At 42.6% G+C, this 22,596-nt stretch overlaps 1 protein-coding gene across 1 annotated transcript in view; it reads left to right on the top strand.

Annotated features, from left to right (window-relative positions):
* Positions 1–419: 419 nt before the first annotated feature.
* Positions 420–22,596, top strand: part of MTTP (microsomal triglyceride transfer protein) — a gene marked incomplete at both ends in the record, with an annotated part of 30,028 nt that continues 7,851 nt past the window's right edge. Inside the window, 14 exons of the mRNA XM_082316584.1 lie at positions 420–480; positions 5,344–5,531; positions 6,114–6,257; positions 10,172–10,279; positions 11,027–11,143; positions 12,347–12,486; positions 13,348–13,498; positions 16,871–17,028; positions 17,909–18,077; positions 18,498–18,605; positions 19,599–19,811; positions 20,891–21,102; positions 21,741–21,838; positions 21,940–22,061. Of these exons, the coding sequence (XP_082172710.1) occupies positions 420–480; positions 5,344–5,531; positions 6,114–6,257; positions 10,172–10,279; positions 11,027–11,143; positions 12,347–12,486; positions 13,348–13,498; positions 16,871–17,028; positions 17,909–18,077; positions 18,498–18,605; positions 19,599–19,811; positions 20,891–21,102; positions 21,741–21,838; positions 21,940–22,061 (1,989 nt within the window). The remainder of the gene's footprint in view (positions 481–5,343; positions 5,532–6,113; positions 6,258–10,171; positions 10,280–11,026; positions 11,144–12,346; positions 12,487–13,347; positions 13,499–16,870; positions 17,029–17,908; positions 18,078–18,497; positions 18,606–19,598; positions 19,812–20,890; positions 21,103–21,740; positions 21,839–21,939; positions 22,062–22,596) is intronic.

Raw genomic sequence — 22,596 nt, 5'->3', positions numbered from 1 at the left:
ATCTGCCTCTGGGGCTGCTCACGGAGTTGATACAAGACAGTGGAGGCAGTGGTCAGGATCTGCCCTTTCCTTCAGACAGAGGAGGACTGGCAGGAACTCCTGGTTCTGCCGGGGCTGGAGGTGGGCTCCCCCGCTCAGAAACGTGGCTGTGTGGGCTCGGTATTCAGAAATGAAAGCTGAGGCAATCGATAGAGTGGGGTAGAAACCACCAGTTACCTTAGTTCTTAATAATTAACTGGAAGTCCTTTGATGAACTTAGTACCTGAGTGTGGAATTTGGAATCTGACCTTTACTACATGTAGATAAACAGTGTGGCCGACCCGGCAGCTCCCTCCGCAAGTGCCCCTCCACTCTCAGCAGCTCACTTCTCGGAGGCTCTCACCCTTCATGCTGCAGTCAGGAGCTCGGGGGAGTCCAGCATGATTCTTCTCACCGTGCTGTTCCTTTGCATCATTTCCACCTACTCGGCCTCTGTTAAAGGTAGGTCTGTACTGGGCTTGGTTCAGCTTGTGGCTCAGCAAAGGCATAACCAGTGCGTGTATGCAGATCTGTTTTGCATCAAAAATGACCATCTTTACTCATCCGTCCTTGAGTAATGCAAAATGCATTTAGTAATTACAAAGCTCAAGTGCTTGTCGCATGCATGTCAGCAGAGGGGATGGAGGAGACGATGCTTTCAGGTGCACGGGGCCAGCGGTGTGAGCCGGGAGACCGGGGATCTTGACCTTGCTTAGTCAGGACATGCTGTGGGGGCACAGACTTGAGAGGGACTATTCACACGCTCAGAAGCTAAACACACAGCAGTGCTCTGGTGGAGCAGAGCCAGGAAGTGCTCGGGGCTCTCCAGGTTCCAGCTTCTGAGCAGTTGACTCAGCTACCACTGAAGTCGGTACCAAGCATCCCATTAATTTCATGGGGAGCTTGCTCTGCAATAAGTCATGGAAACCTGGATGTCTGCACAAGCCCTGGGAGCAGGGCTTGACTCAGGTGTCCTGACAAAGGTCAAGGGTATGAAATCTGGGGACTGCCTGCTTCAGCAGTGCCAGTGTATGAAGCAAGGAAATGTGTCTTTAGTAGTGGCCCTTCATGTACAACTTGACATTAAATTTAGAGGAGCAGCAACCTTAAAACATAAGCCAACACCTAGTTTTTAGTTTAATGAGGATGTCCTCATCGTGATGATGAGCCGGGCTGGCGGGGGGGGGGTGGGGGGTGGGGCACGCCATGCTAGGGTAAACTATTAGAAAGGCTGTAGAGGTGCTCTCATGCGTGCCTCCTCCTGCTCCCTGCAGGGGATCCAGGACACTGTATCTGTATAAGCACAGAGCAGCAGCCTTCCTCCCTACCTCCATACCCCCTTACAACAGGAGTTACAAAGCAGAGCAGTTTGCAGGCAGTTCCTCTACCCATGAGTGTATTTCACAAGACTGCCAAGTAACGTTTAGGGCTAGATACCGGCGTGCCACATCTCTGATGTCTGCTCTTCCCAGCTTCTCCTTAATATCAATTAAGCAGAGCTCCTTCTTGATGTGAAGTAATATTTGCATGTCACTTTACATCCCCTGGGTGCTGAGCAAGCATTTTCTCATTAATTAGTCCTCCCTTCAGCACTGCCAGGTCTCATCTCACTCTTATGCAGAGAGATTGAGATCTAAATTACTGGCCCAAAGGCCACTTAGTGCCTCAGTGACAGAGCTGGGATTAGGATGAGAGTTTTACCTTTCCACCAGGCCATGCTGCCTTTTGGAAATATTGAAGGAATATTCTTTTCTTTTAAGCCAGCTAGATCAGCACACGTGAAAGTTTCCTACTGCAGTTCCACTTGAAAAATGTTTTCAAAGAAGCGGATAGGTTTTGCTTTTTAAAGCTATCCGGTATCAGAAACAGTGGCAAATATAATTTATGAAGGTAGAGCCAGCAAGTAGTTAGAGGCGCACATGCTGTGCATGCCATATGTATTAATAAAAGGCACAGGACTTGACAGCTGTCTCTACTCATGCAGTGTAACCTTCTGTATTATACAGTATCATGATTTAATTATAGACTTGGCATGTTACCCTTAATGACAGACACTTAACATTACTAGTCAAACTATGTGTTATGCACTCCACCTTGAAAGCAGGCACTTCTGACCCCAAGAGAGCATGGCCGATTGCAGTCTTTATGTCCATCTCTCCCCCCTTCTCAGTCAGTGGGACATTTGCCATCAGCTGAAATGGCAATGGCTATACAGGCAGCAAGGATCCCAGTGCTGTGCCGAATACAAAGGAAAGAGCTTCTAAAGGCAGGGGGGGGGGTTAAGAAAAGTTTCTAACAGAAAGGTGTAGGAATATTCCTTTTAAAATAGTACTGGCGTTTTCTTCATGAAAGATGGCTTGAAAATTTAGTTATGCTGTTTTGAATACTGGTTCTGGGCAGTGACACTGTGTCCCTCGGCCACCAATATCCCCTTTGCCTCTCAAACTGACCGCGCTATCCAATTGTCTCTCTTGGCTTCCCCATTTCCACCGGGGTAAGTGCTAACTCCTTGGGACTGCCTTCAATACTGCCTCATTCCTGCTGCTTCACTTATCTTGATCCACCACTGGCTTACCCTTTTCCATCAGTGACGCCAGTCTTGCAACTAAAGGCGTCTTCTGCCCTGGCTCCTGCAGTGTTTTCCATGTATGAAATGGTGAAAGCTTTTGGAACCCAATATTCCTCTAGCTCCCAGAAATACTTTGCAATTCATCTCTTCCATGACACTTGCAAGAAGCTGCTGCGTCATTTGCCCATCTGTTTCCTTCAGGGGGGAACAGCTCTTTTGTATGTTGGGACAAACAAATGCTAAAAGGGAGGAAGAGGGAAGGAACTCTTGCAAAAGGAAAAAAAAATCTGTGGGTTGAGCTGTGGGAAAAGGAAGAGGACAGGTGAAAGGTGCTTTTAACTGAAAAGAGAGAGGGAGCAAAACCACAAACATCCACCTTAACTAATGAGACACATGTCTCTCAGCACCCAGATAATTTTTATTGGACCTGCTTTTTCCCCACCTTGCATCTTTAGATGAGACTGTGTTACCTGCTGTGTTTAGAAAGCACCTAGTGGGTGGCATTCGTAAAATCTCAGCTGATACGAAATCATTAGCACTGCCGTTTCTGCTGCAAATGAAGGACATTTTGAAGCCAGAAGCAACCAGCTCCAAGGTACTGCAAGGAAGCAGGGGTGTCCCTGAAAGGCGCAGCCATCTCTGGGCAGGCACTGAGCACCCTCTGCTCCCAAGGGCAATGTAGCTTGAAAGCTGATAGGAGTGAGGGCAATTGGGGAACTGGCTGGGAAATTCACAGTAAACCTGAAGGAAGGGTTGTACGCCTCTTGGTGACTTCGTTTTGAAGCAGACACACAAGACATGCAAAACCAGAAGAGCCCTGTCGTGCCAACATTAATGCTTCGGCCTCCCTGCAAAAAAATCAATAGTCACAGCTTTGAGCTCTCACATGCAAACAGGCTGCTCCCCCGGGATTACCAAACTTGCTGCACCACATCTGCAGCTGGCATAAAGCATAAGTCAGTTTAGTTCTCTGTAGGTTTGCCAATTTATGCAACTTGCAGACGGAACTTGGTGGGGTCGCTGTTTTCCTCAGGGAAGGCTCTTTGAAGCTGGCCTTAACCTACTGCTACGACATTTGAGTGAACAGGGGAAGGAAGCAAGCAAAACCTTAAAAAAGGGAGTTTTGGACTCTTTGAGCACTACAGAATATATTCGTACAGCTGTATTGGAACTACACTGTGCACCTACCTAATTGGGATTTAAAATCTGAGAATGAAATAAGAAAATACTTTGGGTTTCCTTTTTACCAATGCAGTGATTTGAAATTTATGTAGCAGACTCAAATAAAACCCTGAGGGACATGACATAGATCAAGGTAGCCTGTTGATTCTCTGCAAGGGACTTTGAACACGCTGATTACATTATAACATGCTTAAGAATTTGTCTGAGATGTTTTGATAGATTTTTCTTCTTCCCCATGCCCCCCCGCATTTGTCATAAGACTGAGATGCATCTCCCTGAGGACATCACTTTGCTTTTCTTAGATTAACTCTGAAGTTTTTTGTTTCTGCTCTGCACCTCCTGAACTCCATGAAGAAATTCCCAATGGATTCAGTGGTGCAGCATTCAGGTCCGAGAGGCTAGTGCTGTGCTGCTTACAGATAGCACTTAAGGTCACTGTATGTGTATTTACTTTGCAGATGTAACAGCACTTTGTGTACAGCCAGCTTCTCCTCCCTTCCCTTCCCTCTACAAACTGACTTCATCAGTTTTTCTTGTGTGGAAGAGACCTTTGTAGCCATCCACACCAGAGAGGGAAGCCCCTGAAAGCAGTGAAAAGGGATATTATGTATACCCTTCATGACAAAATATTTAAAGGGTATTCGAAGAAACTGATTTTCCTTAGCCACAGATTTTAGGGGCTCGGTCTTAATTTCTGTGCCTGAGGCTGGGTAAAGAGTTGTGACACTAGTGCTACACATTCGCCACATGGCTGTGCACAACAGAAGAGAAAAAGAAGATAGGAAGGGATGTGGCAGTAAGTAGTTTTATAAAGGAAAAATAAAAGTCATTTGTATACTACAGATTTCATTTACACTAACAAGAATGCAATTGAATCCCTAGGGAACAGTCTACCTGAGTTATTGTTAATGCTGATGGAAATGGCACCATAAATTGGGTATGCAAGTTGCATTTATGATAGCATTTGGCTTTTATATCTCTTAAAGATAGGTCAGTTAACAGCAGATGCACAGCTACGAGGATAATTATTTAGTTTAAAGAATGAGGGCTTAATTATATAATCTAAAAAATATTTTCCCAATGTCTTCATTACATTCATGTCACCCCTGGGCAAAGCTCTCAACGGAAAGCTTCCTAATAAACGTGCAAGAGATGCAGAGAACAATTTCTGTTGGCTCCAACAAATTACGTCAGTCCATTTCAAGTTGTTAAACACACAAATTGCATGATTAATTACAGTAATTTGAGTTGCAAATAATTTTGGATTAATTTCTAATGCTAACATATCCAAAGTAAAGAATTGGACTCTCTTTTATTTATTTAAGTGTAGAGCTAGAAGAAAGGATTTTGTGGGCATTCTTATCTTAAATATATCAGATTAGTGTCAACTTAATCACAAAAAAACCCATCTGCTCCAGTGGGACAGCCTCTAATCAAGAGTAGCAGGATCAGTCCCATAAATCTTTTCTTGGCAGTTACATTTTTAATTTTTCTAAGGGCATTTTTTAGAGAAAATGACAGATTATGTCAGTCAGTCAATTCTAAAACACTGTTTGTTTTTGCTTTCCAAACAGGGCACACTACTGGACCAAGCTTAAATAATGACAAGCTATATAAATTTGCTTACTCAGCTGAAGTGTATGTTGATCGGGTGAAAGCGTCACTGCAGAAAAGTGCAGGCTACCGGATTTCTTCTGGTGTGGATGTCAACCTCTTATGGAGAAATCCTGACAATGATGATGACCAGTTGATCAAAATTACGGTAATTAATGCCATCAGACAATTTAAAACATGTCCAATCTTTTCTGCATTTATCTAACTGCTAATCTAATCTTGAAGAACTCATTTTCAGAAGATGAGCTAAGTCTTTTATTCTTCTCTAGTCTCATCAACTAAAGCCAGCTTCTTCAATAAGCTGATTCCTACAGAATAAGACTTCACAAGAATATATCTAACATCATAAGCCAGAACTTCCGAATGTCTCCTATATTTTGAAATTGCTTCATACAGCTTCTATAGCTTCAAACAACTGGTGTGCAAGCACATACCTGAGGGGCAGTATGTTGTCTGAAGTCCTCGGTTCTAGCTGCAAATCATGACATTTGCTAAATACAAACTGGGTTTAGTACTTAGCTTTGTGGTGAGTTTTTCTGCCACATATTTCCCCAGTGGTGAGTGCTGGTTTCTTTTGAATACATAGACATAGTAATCATGGAAGACTAATGATCAGAACCAAAAATTAAGAAATAAAAAAGATGCATTAGGTGATTTAGTCTATCCAGCCTGCCCCAGGCCAATGCTAGACTTCTCTCTACATGAATTTTCTCTGCTTTTACTTTGCTAGATAAGAGATGTTCAAGTTGAAAATGTGAATGAACGTCCAGCTGCTAAAAACATCTTCAAAGGAAAGAGCACAGAGAAGATCATCGGGAAAGAATATCTGGAAGCTTTACAGAGGCCCATAGTTCTTGAGCTAGTCCGTGGAAAAGTAAGACCCTGTCTTTTAAAATTCAATCCCTGAGGAAACTTGAGACAAATCTTTTCTTACAGGCTTGGAGAATTTACCAATTCGCTATCCTCTCAGTGTTATTAACATGCCATCATGTTCTATCTTTCTGTATGAAACACAATAATTTAGAACAGACTGTAATTTACCTGTACAAGGGGCCCTTCCAGCCCAAGCTTCTTGTGCACTGAGAACACCATACAGTATGAAACTAAACAGCAGATTGGCCACAAATATACGGGTACATATGTATCATAGAATCATAGAATCGTTTATAGAATCATAGAATCTAAGATCATCAAGTCCAACTGTTAACCTAGCACTGCCAAGTCCACCACTAAACCACGTCCCTAAGCACCACATCTACCCGTCTTTTAAATACCACCAGGGATGGGGGCTCAACCACTTCCCTGGGCAGCCTGTTCCAATGCCTGACTACGCTTTTGGTGAAGAAGTTTTTCCTAATATCCAACCTAAACCTCCCCTGGCGCAACTTGAGGCCATTTCCTCTTGTCCTGTGGCTTGTTACTTGGGAGAAGAGACCAACCCCCACCTCGCTACAGCCTCCTTTCAGGTAGCTGTAGGGAGCAATAAGGTCTCCTGTGAACCTCCTTCTCTCCAGGCTAAACAACCCCAGTTCCCTCAGCCGCTCCTCATAAGACTCATGCTCTAGACCCACTACCAGCTTTGTTGCCGTTCTCTGGACACGCTCCAGCACCTCAATGTCCTTCTTGTAGTGAGGGGCCCAAAACTGAACACAGGATTCGAGGTGTGGTCTCACCAGTGCCGAGTACACAGGGATGATCGTTTCCCTAGTTCTGCTGGCCACACTATTTCTGATACAAGCCAGGATGCCATTGGCCTTCTTGGCCACCTGGGCACACTGCTGGCTCACATTCAGCCGGCTGTCGACCAGCACCCCCAGGTCCTTTTCCGCCAGGCAGCTCTCCAGCCACTCTTCCCCAAGCCTGTAGCGCTGCATGGGGTTGTTGTGACCCAAGTGCAGGACCCGGCACTTGGCCTTGTTGAACCTCATACAATTGGCCTCAGCCCATCGATCCAGCCTGTCCAGGCCCCTCTGTAGGGCCTTCCTACCCTCCAGCAGATCAACACTCCCGCCCAACTTGGTGTCATCTGCAAACTTACTGAGGGTGCACTCGATCCCCTCATCCAGATCATTGATAAAGATATTAAACAGGACTGGCCCCAATACTGAGCCCTGGGGAACACCACTTGTGACCGGCCACCAACTGGATTTGACTCCATTCACCACAACTCTTTGGGCCCGGCCATCCAGGCAGTTTTTTACCCAGTGAAGCGTACACCGTCCCAAGCCATGAGCAGCCAGTTTCTCCAGGAGAATGCTGTGGGAAACGGTGTCAAAGGCTTTACTAAAGTCCAGCTAGACAACATCCACAGCCTTTCCCTTATCCACTAAGTGGGTCACCTTGTCCTAGAAGGATATCAGGTTAGTCAAGCAGGACCTGCCTTTCATAAACCTGTGCTGACGGGACCTGATGCCCTGGTTGTGCCATACATGCCACGTGATGGCACTCAGGATGATCTGCTCCATAACCTTCCCTGGCACTGAGGTCAGGCTGACAGGCCTGTAGTTCCCCGGATCCTCCTTCTGGCCCTTCTTGTAGATGGGCATCACATTTGCTAACCTCCAGTCAACTGGGACCTCCCTGGTTAGCCAGGATTGCTGATAGATGATGGGAAGTGGCTTGGTCAGCACCTCCTCCAGCTCCCTCAGTACCCTTGGGTGGATCCTATCTGGCCCCATAGACTTGTGTGTGTCTGTGTGGTGTAGCAGGTCACTAACCATTTCCCCTTGGATTATGGGGGCTTCATTCTGCTCCCCATCCCTGTCTTCAGCTCAGGGGGCTGGGTACCCCGAGAACAACTGGTCTGACTATTAAAGACCGACACAAAGAAGGCATTGAATACCTCAGCCTTTTTCTCAGCCTTTGTTGCTATGTTGTCCCCTGCATCCAATAAAGGATGGAGATTCTCCTTAGCCCTCCTTTTTTTGGTAATGTATTTACAGAAACACTTTTATTGTCTTTTACGACAGTAGCCAGATTAAGTCCTAGTTGGGCTTTGGCCCTTCTAATTTTCTCCCTGCATAACCTCACCACATCCTTGTAGTCTTCCTGAGTAGATGTAGATATATGCACAATTGCTGTGTAAGATTTCTGCTGTTGACTTCAGTGAGGCCAGGATTTTATCCAAGGTCTGAAGGCAGAAAAGGAGATAGGGTTTGTCATGAGGGAGGTTATACGAAGTCTGTGAGGAGCAGTGTTAATCACTTTAAACCCTTAGCAAATACTTTAGCTTGACTGCCTTTCCCACCTCTCTGGCTTGCTGATTTACTTCAGTGTCACCTGCAGTTTCAGTGGTCCCAAGTTAATGAGCTTGATACTAAAGAGCCTTTCATGTTGTTCAGTTACTGGGAACTGTCTCCAAAAATCAGAAGAGAAAGGATAATGAGCAGATGTGTCTTGGTGTGTGCCTGGGTTTTATAGCTTGCCCTGAGAGATCAACAAAGCACTGTCCCACTGCAGGAGCACCCATGTCCAATTGTAGCTCTCAGAGTCCCAGTCGTGCTTAGGAAGGGAATCAAGTAAATCCATCTCCTCCTCTTTTTTGCTGAGGAGCTGCTCACTTGTCCGCTTGTACTCGGCCTACTGCTCTGGCCAGGGAGTGGCAAGGCTTGAGCCATGGCTGCTCCTGCCTCCTCTCCACGCTTCTTCACCCTCTCATTGCTTGTGGCCGGGAGCATTAGGCCAAGAGCCTCGCTCTCCCCTCCACAGCCCAAGCAAGTGGGCAGGTGGGACGCGGGCAGAGGGGCAGTGAGAAAGGAGGAAGGTTGAAGGTCACACTCCCTTTTCTCTTCTGCAGAGCGGAGTGAGGGCTCTGACACCCTATCCCAGCAGGATCTTTACCTCCTGCTGTAAATAGGCACTGAGCACATACCCTGGCTGCCAGCTCAGCCTGCTGAATTGCAGCTGCTATCAGGACTGCTCAGTAACTTTCAGACTCAGCCTTGTCATCAGTTTTACACAACATAAAAAGAAACAGGACAGCACTAGCTCCCAACTGTACACATCCCTAAATGAGGACAGAGGTATCGGAAGAACACAGTCAAAATACATCTGCTCCCAGTACATTAAGCAGTTCACAGGCTAAGATTGAGATGTAGTATTAAAAACTTGGGCTTTTTCTCGGGTAATAGGGTCTGTACACTCTTTTTATGATTTCTCTGTGGTGTGATACTTTCATCCCTGGCACAGTGATTTCACTTTCCAGGGTTGCCCCGAGATAACACGCTGATTGTACCTACAGTTCCTGAAAAAAGTGCACTTTTAAAGCACCTTGAATGCAAAGTGGAGGTGCAAAGTCTTGTTACCAGAGGAGAGGCTCAAGCACCACAGTTGGCCCATGAAGTGCAAAGGTTGTGATGTGTTTGACACGTCATTTAAGTCGTTCTAACTGTGATTTATCTATGATTCATTCTGGGTTTTTATAATCTGTGATTAAAGTGCAACAGATATTATGTGCGTGTGGGGAGGGATTCTCTGAGGATTATGCAGAAAAATGAGTGACTTGTGAATTATGTAGTTTCCCATTTCCCTTCTAAATTCTGTCTGATTAACAGGTAGGAAAGATGCTCACTGCACTGAAACAGTATTTAGGTACAGCTAAAGCCTGAAACATGTTTGTAATGTTATTAGCAGGCCCTGCAGGCTCTGAAGTTTGCTTAAATAAGGACAACAGGTCCAAATTCAGCTTCCCAATCAGGAAAAAATAAAGGGAGTTTTTCTAGAGGGGATCCTCACTATTCCTTTCTCACTTAACCAGATTTATTATATACGTGGTTTTTATTCCTGCAGGTCAAAAACTTCTATTCGTATCAAAATGAACCTGGTTTTACTCAGAACATTAAGAGAGGTCTGGCTAGCCTTTTCCAGCTACAGCTGCACTCTGGTGCTACCCATGAGGTATGGTGCTCTACTGGCAAGATCATCATCATCAGAGAAACACGCAGAGCCTGGTCTGCCCTGAAAGGTAGACCTGTGGCTCCTGCTGACTTCAGAAGGAATGAAGTGTGGCAGAAATCAGCCCTTTAATCACATTTGACATTGGGAACGTAAAGACAGCCTTCTGAATATTTGGGGACACAAGTCAAGTTGCTGCAATTAATGTAAAGAGTTGGTGAAGTCCATTTGATTTAAAATGCTTTTAGCAATTTAGCAGAATTTGGTAATATACCAACTTAAACCTGGCCACTGTAAGAGAGATTATACTGATGTTTAAAATAGGTTGATTCCTAAACTCAATTCAATGGATTAGGGCATTTTAAATCAGAGTATCCACAGAAAGCTAGCAATGGTTTAGCTGCATCCATTTAACCTGTGTTACATTGTTAAATTTTTACATCTGTCCGCATAAACAAAGCTGGCGTTTAACTCCAATTCATAAGTATAGTGCCAACTGCTAGGTGTTTCCTAACTTTTTTTGTTTAAACAAACACTTTCCTTCATAGCCAGCTAATGGAAAGTACCCCCACCTATCCAAAGCAGGTAGTTAGAAACACTGATACCTTCAAAACTGGTAAATAAACCCAAACACTGCAGCATCTCATGTAAAAGATTCCAACAGTGGAGAAAATGGTTCATCTTTGGAAGGTGTTGAGGGTCACAAAGATAAATACAAGCAATTGTCCTAATCTAACTCTTTTTTCCAAGGTGGACATATCTGGCAAATGCAATACTACTTACCATGTGCGGCAAGATCAAGTGACTAAAATAAAAGCCCTGGACTCCTGTGAAATAGAAAAACAAGGATTTACCAGCCATAACCAGGTATGATTTCTTTAACGAAATAAAATCTGTTCTGCCTATTTAAAAATATATCCTTAATAGCTATTACTCATCTTCTCAAAAGTCCTTTCTTGCATTACAGAAAGCAAATTCTACATGTACATTTTGTAGTATTACTAGCAGAAATTTCATATGTAGTACCCATAGGGAGAACAGGGAATGAATTCTCCTCTTGTGCAAACCACCTTGGCTCAGCTGACATTAAGTGCAGCACACCAGTTCTCAATTTTTGAATCTCATCCATAATACATTTTAGTTTCTATGCAGATTTACAGCACTTTAGTCCTGGCTGTACTGAATTTTTAATCAATGTGAGGCTTCTTTTTCTTTGGAGGAAAACACTATATACAATCACAGTCATAGTGACAATTGTAACCTTTTCCCCGGCTGCTAAGTCACAGTATTTAGTGTACACAATAAATGCTGGGCAAGATGCTGACTCCTGGATAGAGCCCTGTCAGGCTTGCCTGAAAGGTCACAGGCTTCCCTAATGCAGAGGTGTAATGTAGGAGATGTGCTGTAGAGGTAACTGAAGCCCTTAGTGCTCCCTCACTGCTAGTAAATGCTCTTCTAAGTGGTTACTGCTGAGTGCAGCCTGGACACGTGCTGAAAGCACTGGGATTCTCTGCATCAGAAACGGACCTTTTCTCAGCTCAGAGAAGTACAAAGGTAGCACACGCTCTGTTAATTAACCACCTTAACACTATGACCGAGTTCCTGATTTTCACGCTTGCCACAAAGACTTCCATCTTGTTTACAAACAGATCAAGCAAGGTGGCTGGCTTTGCTTCCCAGGTGTGAACATGACAATCTTATTTACAAGCATTTCCCTGGAAAAGCTTCTCGTCTTATTTAAAGTGTGTTTTTAACTAAGTGTAGTACTGGGCATTTTCTCAGTTACAGCTTGCTCATAACTTTGTCCCATCTTCCCTCCTCTTTTTTTTCTGGTATGTATTGAATTTGAAACACATGGTGCAGAAATCAGTGACTTCTTGTTGCAGAAGGAATTCTTGAGAACCTGGAAGATCCTGGTTTGTAGGCTTAGCTTGAGATGTTGTCAAGCCACATGCATCGTTGTCATTTTGCTCATATGAGTTTTGCCCTGATGTGGAACTGTAAGCTCTTTTCCTATTCTGTTATTTATTGATCAGCCCTTTTTCTGGTTTATTTTTTAATTATTTCCAGATTTTAGATGCCAGTACAAAAGCCACATCTGCCACAATTTATGTGCTGGAAGATGGTTTCATTAAATCCATTAAGGCAGAGGAAAATTATGTTTTGCTTCTGAATTCCCGACGAAAAACAGGTGCCAAAATAGTTTCAAAGTAAGTTGGGCAATTTGACTGTCATTGATAGTAGCAGGACTAGTGGTTCAAGACAGGTTATACGTGTATGTCTTATAGCATCAAGATCTAAGGCTCTAAACTCCAAAGGTAAGGATTTAGGTCTCTTTTGTATCCGTATGGTATGTAGTCCAACTTTGATTAAGGGCTCTACCATACTGCAAATAATAAATAATGACATTCATAAGAAATGAAATGGAAACAGCTGGAATTGGCCAAAACATTTTAAGCAACACATTACTTCTGTAGGTGTTCCGTTTCTGTGTCCTCTCATTTCTTAAGAAATACTTCAAATGGGTCTCCATTTCTAGTATGTGAAAGTTCAGAAGTATGGAAAACAAAATCTGCTGCATAGAAAGGAAACAACAGTGAAACCTAGATCTGTGTTAGACTCCAGACTCCAAAACACTGAAAGTTTGGAGATACTCATACAAGATAAATGATTCAGGCATCTCCTTAGTATTATGATATTAAAAAAATGTACATTCCAAAAATCTGACTTTCCAGATCTTCTTATGAACGAATATATGAAACATTTGAGAATGTATATGGTTACTGAAGGCTGTTTACCAGGTGCTATAAATCCATACTTTAGAAAGTCTATTATTTAGGTATTTTATGCCACATACCTCTAGCAGTAATCCTGCTGCTATCAGATACTTCCGTTACTTTAAAAAACCCATAGACTTTCCATTTTCTGAACATTTTAAAATGAGACTTCAGTAAGTCTGTGTTCTATATTTTTGGTCTGTGGAGGGGTTTTTTGTTTCCTCTTGCTGTGATTTCTGCATTTCTGCTCTAACCATTGAGCTCTAACGGTGTCTTCACTGTATGGATGCACAGGCAGAGGCTGGAACTGAAGTCAGTACAAGCTGGCCCTGGACTGATCGCTGAGAAGCAAGTCGCCAGTGTTATCAAGAAGTTGGACTCCAGTTACGTTGCCGTGTCACTAGTAGCAGAGACAGTCAAATCCGAATGCAAAAAGTGTCCTTCAGTAAGTAAGCCCAGGCTCATTGGACATCAGGTCGTTTAGCTGAGCAGAACAAGTGTGAAAGAAGTTTCTGCCCAAGCAGCCCACTAGGAGAGGTCTAACGTAGCAATATAAAATACACCCTGGAGTGGGGAGCACAGTAGTGATGCAATGGTGCTCCACCACACAAGAGTGTTTTAAGATCTACCTCTAAAAGTACCAACCTTTTTGCTCTCTTTCAAAAACTAAGTGCAGCATTTCTCAAGACCACTAGAAAATACAACACCCTTTTGTTTTATCTCATCTTTGCCAACCTTGAGTTGGCAGGAGCTTATTTCCTCTGGGTAATGGAGTGGGAAAGGACTTTTAAGATGGCTGGACAGTGTTTATAAACAATTCTGTCATGGAGGAGCTGAACTGCTCCTAGATATTAAAGGTAGTTTAGCCATTCCTTAGGTAGGCTAAACATTTGTTGGTAATATATCTAGCCTCTTCTTATGGCCTGACCCTGAAGGAAGTCTATTATTTAAAAGACTTTGTAGGTATTTTATAAGTATAAAATGGGGCTTTAGTATTCTTAGCAAGTCCAATACTGTCCTCATTTTTCCCCTGGGAAAAAAATTATCTTGGTTTTTTTATATTTAAGACATCTAAAGACTACCAAGAGCTTGCTACTGTAAATGCATCATCTTTTGTTTTACTGATGCTATTCATCATAAACGAATATAAATTGCTACAGTGATTGTTAGCAAACAGTTTTAATGCTATTACCATCGTGAAATGAATTTAGCAGTGAATGGGAACATTAATTTAAAGGTTATTATTCTCTGTCAGTTTTGGATAAGCAAGATAAGGCTTCTATTCAGCACACATAATTTTAATCCTCCAGAGATGCTCCTTATGAGCACAAATACCTTACTACATTGGAACTTGTGCTAGTTATTTGGAAGTAGCGTTGCACTGTAATACTTCATCTTGTCTAATGCTTGTTGAGCTGCGGAGAAGATAAAAAAATATGTTGGGGGAAATGAAATAGAAATGATGCTGCATGCGTGCTGGAGCAGGTCTGAGCAGGGGACATCAAGGGATCTTAAACAGAGCAGGGACAGGTGCTTTTTCCCTGACTCTGCCCATCGGGGTTTGTGCTGACCAGTTCGTCACTTGGAACCGAGTTTGTAATAATGGTTATAGAGATAATTTCCAGACCAAGATAACAAACATAGGGTATAATTCCAGAGCACTGCCTGGGGACTGAGCTATGTCATTATAAACCTAATGGCACGATGAGAATGAAGTCCTGCTTTCTCACTGTATTTTACAGTAACTGCTCTGAAAAGATGGGGTCTATAAACAGAACACTGTATCCAAAGCAGCAACATAACATTTGGTACTTATATATCATAGTATACATTAATGCCATGCTGACATGGTATGCCCTACAGTTTTATGTTTTCAAAACCCTTTTTATTAATTTGGTAAAATAACCATTACTATCCCCACTTCACAGATAGCAGCACTACCTTCTGTGAGGTTATGGCCGACACTTACATTTAAATTTAGGCCTAGATTTCTGTATTTAGACATCAAAAAGCATGGTTTTTTTCAGAAGAGCTCATGGTTCTTACATTTTTTTTATGCTCCTCGCTCCTATGGGAATGAATGCTTGCCCCTTCTGAAATTGAGGTGATTTTGTTCTGTCTGGTACAGCCAACCTTTGTAGGTTGGTAAAGTGGCTGTCAGGCACTGACATTCAAAACCAACTCCTGCTCAGTTTAGGACCTCTTAGTTTAGCTTGAGTTCTCCTAGAGTGCCCACAAGAGCTCTGGTCTGATCTCTCTGTCAGAGAGACAGAGATTCATGTCCAAGCTCAGCTGAGTTGCCATGTGGAAGTGCATGCATCTGCGCCTGAATCCTTGGGGTGTTCAATCCAAACTGCCTGACATTCACATCGGGAGAACAAGGCCCCTCACAAAAGTCAACTGTGAATGCTGTTTTTTAAAGTGATGGTCACTGCAGGAGGTGGCAGCTGCTCCTTGTGGCAGTTGAATGGTTAGAGCACCCCCCCAAAGAGGAAGACTTGGTCGCCACTATCTTTTGCTTGAGATGGCTCCAGCCTGCGTCTCCCACCTTGCTCGTCTATAGGGTATGGGCTAAGCTGACTAAGAGCAGCTCATACAGCTGGGCTCTGCACAGGAGAAAATACAGGATTAATGAGGTTAGAGAGTTTTTGCCTGGCTATTGTGCAACTTCAACAGGGGGAATAGAAAGTGCCCCATATGTTTATCCAATTTCAGCTTATAATAGCCATACTGACCTTGGTGCTAAGCACTAATCACCAGTTGAGGTTAACAGACCCATCTGTGCCTCAGAACATGAGCTCCTCCCAGCTGGTCATTAATCCCCAGGAAATATCCTATGTCTCAATCATTGTTGCCTAATTATTGTTTGTTACAGTTGATGGAAGTTGCACTCTGTACTGCTGGATGACACTTCTATTTGCCGGCAGGTTCAAGTGTTATTGCCTAATACAAAACCCATGAACAGGGGAAGTATATTAGTAAAGGTCAAATGGGTGCTAGTGTTATTTCCCACTCAGGAAAACTGCAGTAAATGCTGCTGTGAAGAACAGCTGAGTTTTCACCAAGGAATGTTCTCGATAATTTGAGATAACAGAGGCAAAGGCAAATGAGAGAGGAAAGGTCAAAATACCTGCACCAGTTTTTTATGGGAGCATATCTGGAAGGACAGATATAGGTGCTTTGGTACCATGTTGGCTCATTCAGGTCAAAAACGTGGTGTGTGGAATAAATACAACAACATATGAAGAAGCCGATACCTGTTCTAATACATTCTTACCTATCATTTTGTACAATAACCACAAATCCCTCCCCATCTTATGCAGGTTTATGAATAAGAAATGGGAATTACTTATGGGACATTTACTCCTGTTCTACACAAGCCACTTTTATTAACTTGTGAACTGGGGATTGTGCACTTTCCACTTAAAAAAAAAAAAATTACTTTGGAGAAAATGTGAACAGAAGGCAAATACTGCATTCACCTGAAAGTGCAATAAATTTGCAAGAGAGAGAATTCGCCTTATTCCAGTTACAGTCTAAATAATCATGTTTTATTCCAAAATATATTGCATTTAAGGCAATGTATATTATTAGGAAAGTACTAAAGTGCTGGAAGAGAGACAGCTATAGAAAGGTTTCAAAGATATTTGTGCTAGGGTATCATAAATTAAATAATACTTAACTAAAGAATCGGCAATCTATTGGATTTCAGCTAATTTGAGCAATAACTGACCCACATATCTGCATTTAGTAAGCCTGATTTTGAGAACCGAAACTACAATCTGAGAGATTTGACATAATGTGAATTATTTTACAGCTTTCTGAACACTGGCAGAGCATCAAAGAACATATGTATCCTGAAAAACTTTCCAAAGCTGAAGCAGCAAGAAGCTTTTTGTCCTTCATTCAGAACATCAGAAAAGCTACGAAGGAGGAGATACTGCAGATTATTAGACGTGAAAATAAAGAACTTCTGTAAGTCACCATGAACAAGCTTTCAAAAGGTTTAAGTTACTTAAAACTGGAGAAGGGTAAATTGCACGCAAACAGATTCAGTTCTACTGGTGATGTCCTAGCAATGCAAAACCAGTATTCAGTACTATCTACAGGAAAAGGATTTTTTTTTGTAAAGCTGTGTTTGTTTTTGTAGTATAATATATTTGCAGCACACTGTTCAGCCACCAAGATTATATCTACAATGCCAGGCAAACATGCCTTGTAGCTTACCCAAAGGTTTGCATCCCGATTGCTTGTTTTGAAACACTCTGTAACTTGTTCTTGGCTTGCCCATTTTCCTTCAAATGGAAATACGGCAAAGAAAGGGGATGGTTCATCCCTGAATATTGTCCTAATATTAGATTTTGGGCATGAACAGCATGTCCACCTAGACCTGGGAGCTGGAAAGCATTTCCAAGTCCCACCATACAGTCAGGATCTTTCAAACAAATTATAGCAGTTGTTAATAGAGATAAACCTGAGAGTAACTCAGGTAGCGTAGAAGCCTGTTGTCTAGTTGCCATTGTGTATGTAGAAATAAAATACTTTTTTCCATTTACAACCTTGTCCTGTAAACTTTAAGACAGTCTGGATAGTTCTGTTTTTTTAATACTTTTTTCATCCTGTATTTGCATAAATTCAAATACTATTATCCATGGATGTGAATAATTTCTAGAGTTCATCTACCATTTTGAGGCAGAAGAATTCAGTTTTTTCCAACAAAAGTAAAAAATTCTGTCTCTTACCTGCAATGAAGAGATCTTTCATCTCCTTAGCTTCTTTCTTTCTATATGCAGCAAAGTCTTTTCTGTATTTTCTAGCTGATTACAACGATATGTTAATTTCCACTTCTTTGTAGTCCGCAGGTAGTGGATGCGGTAACCTCTGCTCAGACCCCAGCATCGCTGGAGGCCCTACTGGAGTTTCTTGACTTTAAGGATGCAAGCACTTCTACCCTGCAGGAGCGATTCCTGTATGCCTGTGGATTTGCTTCTCACCCCAGTGAAACGCTCCTGAAATCTTTAACTGTAAGTCAAAGGACAAAACAAATACAATGGAGTTAATACTCTTGAGCCTCATTCCTGTCAAAGGGGAAGGGAAGAAGAAACGACTGTTGCTGTTTCCAATCTTCCTTTCTTTGTCCCTTCCAGGGATTCCTTTAAGTGCACCAGTAGCATTTAATACTCTTTTTTTTTTTTTGAATGTAGCTTCAGAATGAATCTACTATTTGAGACACTGAATGTAACGTAAGGGGAAAATGGCAGTCAGTTATCATATGTAATGATAGAGCAACGCTCTGCTTAGCCTCAGCTCAGGCCGTTGTGGTCATCACTGCCTTTGCATTGCACTAATGTTCACAGGAAATGAGGGAGGGCATTCAGCCCACTACAGACTGTGGTTCGTCGTATTTAGACAGAGAGACTAACAGCATTGCTTTTGCATAACAGGCTACGTTCAAGGGTGATATCGCAAATGAAGAAATCAGAGAAACTCTTGTCATTGTCATGGGAGCGCTCATCAGAAAGCTGTGTGACAGAGAAGGCTGCAAGCTTCCAGTAAGTACCTGCTGTTCACTGCTGGCCACATTCTGGTCTGCAACACATGTGAATGATCCCTGCTGATGTCACTGGGAGAGCATGAGAGACACGGGAAGCATATTCCCCCCTGTTTTAAAATAAGCCCATCAACTCCTATGTTTGATAGAGAGAGGATTTTTTTTTAATAATGACATCTACTTTGTCAGCTTTAGGCTTTAATCTGGTCTCTTCCCATTTCTGTGGATTTCTCCCAGTTTGTCCTTGCTTGACAGAACTTTTTCTCACTGCCTGGTCTGCCAGCAGAAGCAGTACTTTTGCTCGCTTGTCCAAAAGCTTTGCATGTCCTCAGAGAAACACTGGCGAACTCAGGATCCATTTAGTATCTGCAATCACCTTAAGTTATTTCAGCTCTGTGAAGAAAATTCATTGGTTCAAGTACTCAACCCTGCCCCAAACATGCATAGAACAACCCAGGAGGAAGGCTATCACCTTGACCATGGACTGAGTACGTGCTGGTGATAGAGGATGAGGATGATCAGAGGATGAGGATGATCCTGCAGCCTGCTGGATCTGTGCTGTTTGGGATTGCAGCACACTGCTGAAAAGACAGAGAGCACCTGAATGGCCCTTAGGAATCCTTTTTTCCTTCCCCTGTTAATTGCCAAGCACTTGTACAACATTATGTTATGAAGCACTAAAGAACACTTCCCTTGCCTTTTTTTGCGGGGACATGTTGGCCCCACAGGTAAGACCTGGGAAGTCCCTGAAGCAGGGCAGGAGCAGCTAGCAAATGCTAAATCTGTGGAGCAGGTGTCCCTGTGGCTGTAGCCGCTTTGGTTATGCTTGAAGGAAGCCATCAACATACAGTTTAAAAATGACACCTTTGCTAACCCTGTGCAATGAGGTTTTGAAACAAAAACATGCTAGAACCCAGACCTGCCCCTCCTACTTCTGCAAGGGAAAAAGGTAGGTTTATGATCACCATTTAAACATGCTACTGATTTTCTTTAGGGTGTTGTGGAAGCCAAAAGGCTGATTTTAAGTAGACTGGAGAAGGCTAAGAAAGATGACAATGTGAAGATGTACCTGCTGGCACTGAAGAATGCACTCCTTCCCGAAGCAATTCCCCTGCTTCTGAAGTATGCCGAGTCAGAAGAAGGGCCCGTCAGCAATGTTGCTGCCACTGTCTTACAGAGATATGATCCTTCTTTTCTCACCAAAGAGGTAAGAAAATGCACTGCCCAAGAAAAGAAGTGCAAGAGACTGTATTAAACATAAAGTATAAGTCAACAGAGTTCATTTCTCAGTCCTGCTCTTTTTAAAGATGGCCCACGTATGTTTTTTTACCTCCAGGAAATTATTATACACACTTCAGTTCCAGCCAGAAAACTCTATACATTCTTGCTTGCCAAATCCCAGCTCCCAGTCTGCCAGTGCTAGTCAGCCTTTGGCTCCAGAGTCACACAGAGCCATCAAAGGTGGCAGGCAGTCTGCTGGGAAAACTGGGCTCCCTTCACGAGAGCATTGCCTTCTCTGTGATGTACAGGGGACGTTAGGAACACTCGGGCACCTGCGTAACCCCTGATCTTTCTTGTGCTTTCACACAGCCAGGGAGAATGCATGAAGTAAGAGAAAGGTAAAATAGCTGCATCTTACCTTGCAGCTTCCAAGCGTAAGAGAAGACATACAAAATGGCGGAACATGAGGTCCTGCCTCTGCTGCATTACCCTGCATCCCATTTTGTACCTGCTGCTGGCAGCTGTGACTGAGGTTGTCAGGGTGCTGCTCTGCAACGAACATGGCGGAGGCCGTTCTGTCAGTGGGGTTACATGGCTCTCCATGGACTGATCTGTAACAAAGATGTGTCACAACCTTCTCAGGGATATGAGGCCACCACAGGCACTATCTAGAAAATTAAAATCGCAAGATTCTTGATTTTTTTGAAGGACATATTCCCTTAAGAGCCAAGGAAATTTCTCTCTTGATCTTACCACTGCCACAGTATTTTGATCTTAGTGCTCCTGCTTATTTACAGCCCCGCTGTGAAAATCAGTGTGGAAGGCTGTATTTGGACTGTGGCTGAGAGAACATAACAGATGCCCCACTTGCCCATGTGGTCACTGAGCTATACATGTCTCATACATTCCAAAAGGACCATGAAAAACAGGGTGCTGAAAATATATCCTTATGTATTAGCCTTAGCTATGGAGCTAGCTTAAGCTGATATTATAAACGAGATTCCAATCTGTACTTTGCCCAGTCATCTGTGTGAGCACTGACTGAATAATCTGTTTCCTGACCAGGTGAAGGCAACAATGAACAGGATATACCACCAGAATCGTAAAGTCCACGAAAAGACACTGCGAACCACTGCAGCTGCTATCATCTTAAACAGTAACCCATCCTACATGGAAGTGAAAAACATCCTGCTCTCCATTGGTGAACTGCCTCTGGAAATGAACAAGTACATGCTCTCCATGATCCAAGATATACTTCACTTTGAAATGCCTTCAAGGTACATTAAGTTCAGTATAAAGAAATACAGCTCATCCTTGCTGCTTTGCAGAAACCCAAAGAACACACAGGTTCTCATGACTTACTACTGTAAAATTTAAGGACAGTATAAAAGGAGGCCTGATTTTTGTGCCACTTTTAAGTGTTGATATTTCAGAATAAACCTCTACATTTCAGTGACATTCATTTAATACCTATTCACATTTTCAGAGGTACAAATAAGAATTAGGCATCTAACTTGCATTACTGTAAGAAATGTCATCTGTTGGTCTTAATTGTCTCAGTGGGGCCCTTGCTTTTATATTTTAAGAACTAACGAACCAGAAAAATTTTAAACACCACAGCAATAGAATGAAAATAATCAAAATATCTCTTCTTCTCAACACCATTAATTTTCAAGCAAGACCTTTGCTTGCCCTTCTGCCTATGACTGCAGGGAGTAGCTGAAATTGGAAAAGAGACTCTGGGTTAGGGCAGATTTTTAATGGGAAAATGTGAGGGTTTTGAAGACCTTCTTTCCTATCGAGAAATTCACCCTGTCTCAAATTTGATATTTCTACAGAACAGTAATACATTTGGTACAGTAACATTTTTGTGTCTCTATGTTTTTGTTTGTTTGTTTGTTTGGATATACCACAGCAAAACAGTTCGGCAAGTTCTGAAGGACATGCGTGCTCATAACTATGATCGCTTCTCCAAGACGGGCTCTTCCTCTGCCTACTCTGGCTATGTTACACGTATGTAATAATGAAACTGCCTTTTAACCCTGTTTGTATTCCCAAACATTTGGTTAATCCACTAGTTTAGTCACAGGTACCTTCTTTCTTTTTTAATTAAGGTGGTCCTGATATATCATCTACATACAGCCTTGACATCCTCTATTCAGGCTCTGGCATTTTAAGGAGAAGTAACATGAATATCCGTATATTTGATAGAAATGCTGAACTTCATGCCAGCCAGGTAACTGCCATACTGTACATAAAAACTAAGCCAGTATGTGGTCCTCTTCTTATAGCTTCTAAACCAATTCAGCTAATGCTTAAGACCATAAGGTTTGCTGCACTGGGCAGAGAACAAGCCAGTAACACGGGAAAAAGAAACCCACCACAGCCAATGAGGCACATGTTTGCCCTAACCAAAAGATAGGTGTTTTGTTCTGTGTCATATATCAGGTTCTGTCTCTGGTTAAAGCCTATACTGTTTATCTGATGCAATCAGTAAAAGCTTTGCGAGTTTGTAAAATCAAGTCCCGTGTTTCAGGTATAACACAGAATGGAAATATAAGGAGTAGATCAAATGTACGAACCAAAGAGATTTAAATGAGATGCCTCTGTTTTGGCCTTTTCTTAATGTTGGCAACTACCTTCAATATTACAATGCTCCTAAATTTCTGCAGGACAAAAATTGTGCAGTGGAACATCTTTGGGTTTTCTTCCCGAATGTCTGTGGAAAATAGTCATATAAATAAAGGAAAATTTGTTTGAAAGAAAAGTAG

This window comes from Platalea leucorodia (assembly GCF_965183815.1).
Source record: "Platalea leucorodia genome assembly, chromosome: 6".
In the NCBI taxonomy this organism is placed as follows: domain Eukaryota; kingdom Metazoa; phylum Chordata; class Aves; order Pelecaniformes; family Threskiornithidae; genus Platalea; species Platalea leucorodia.
This window is presented reverse-complemented; position numbering and strand designations above follow the sequence as displayed.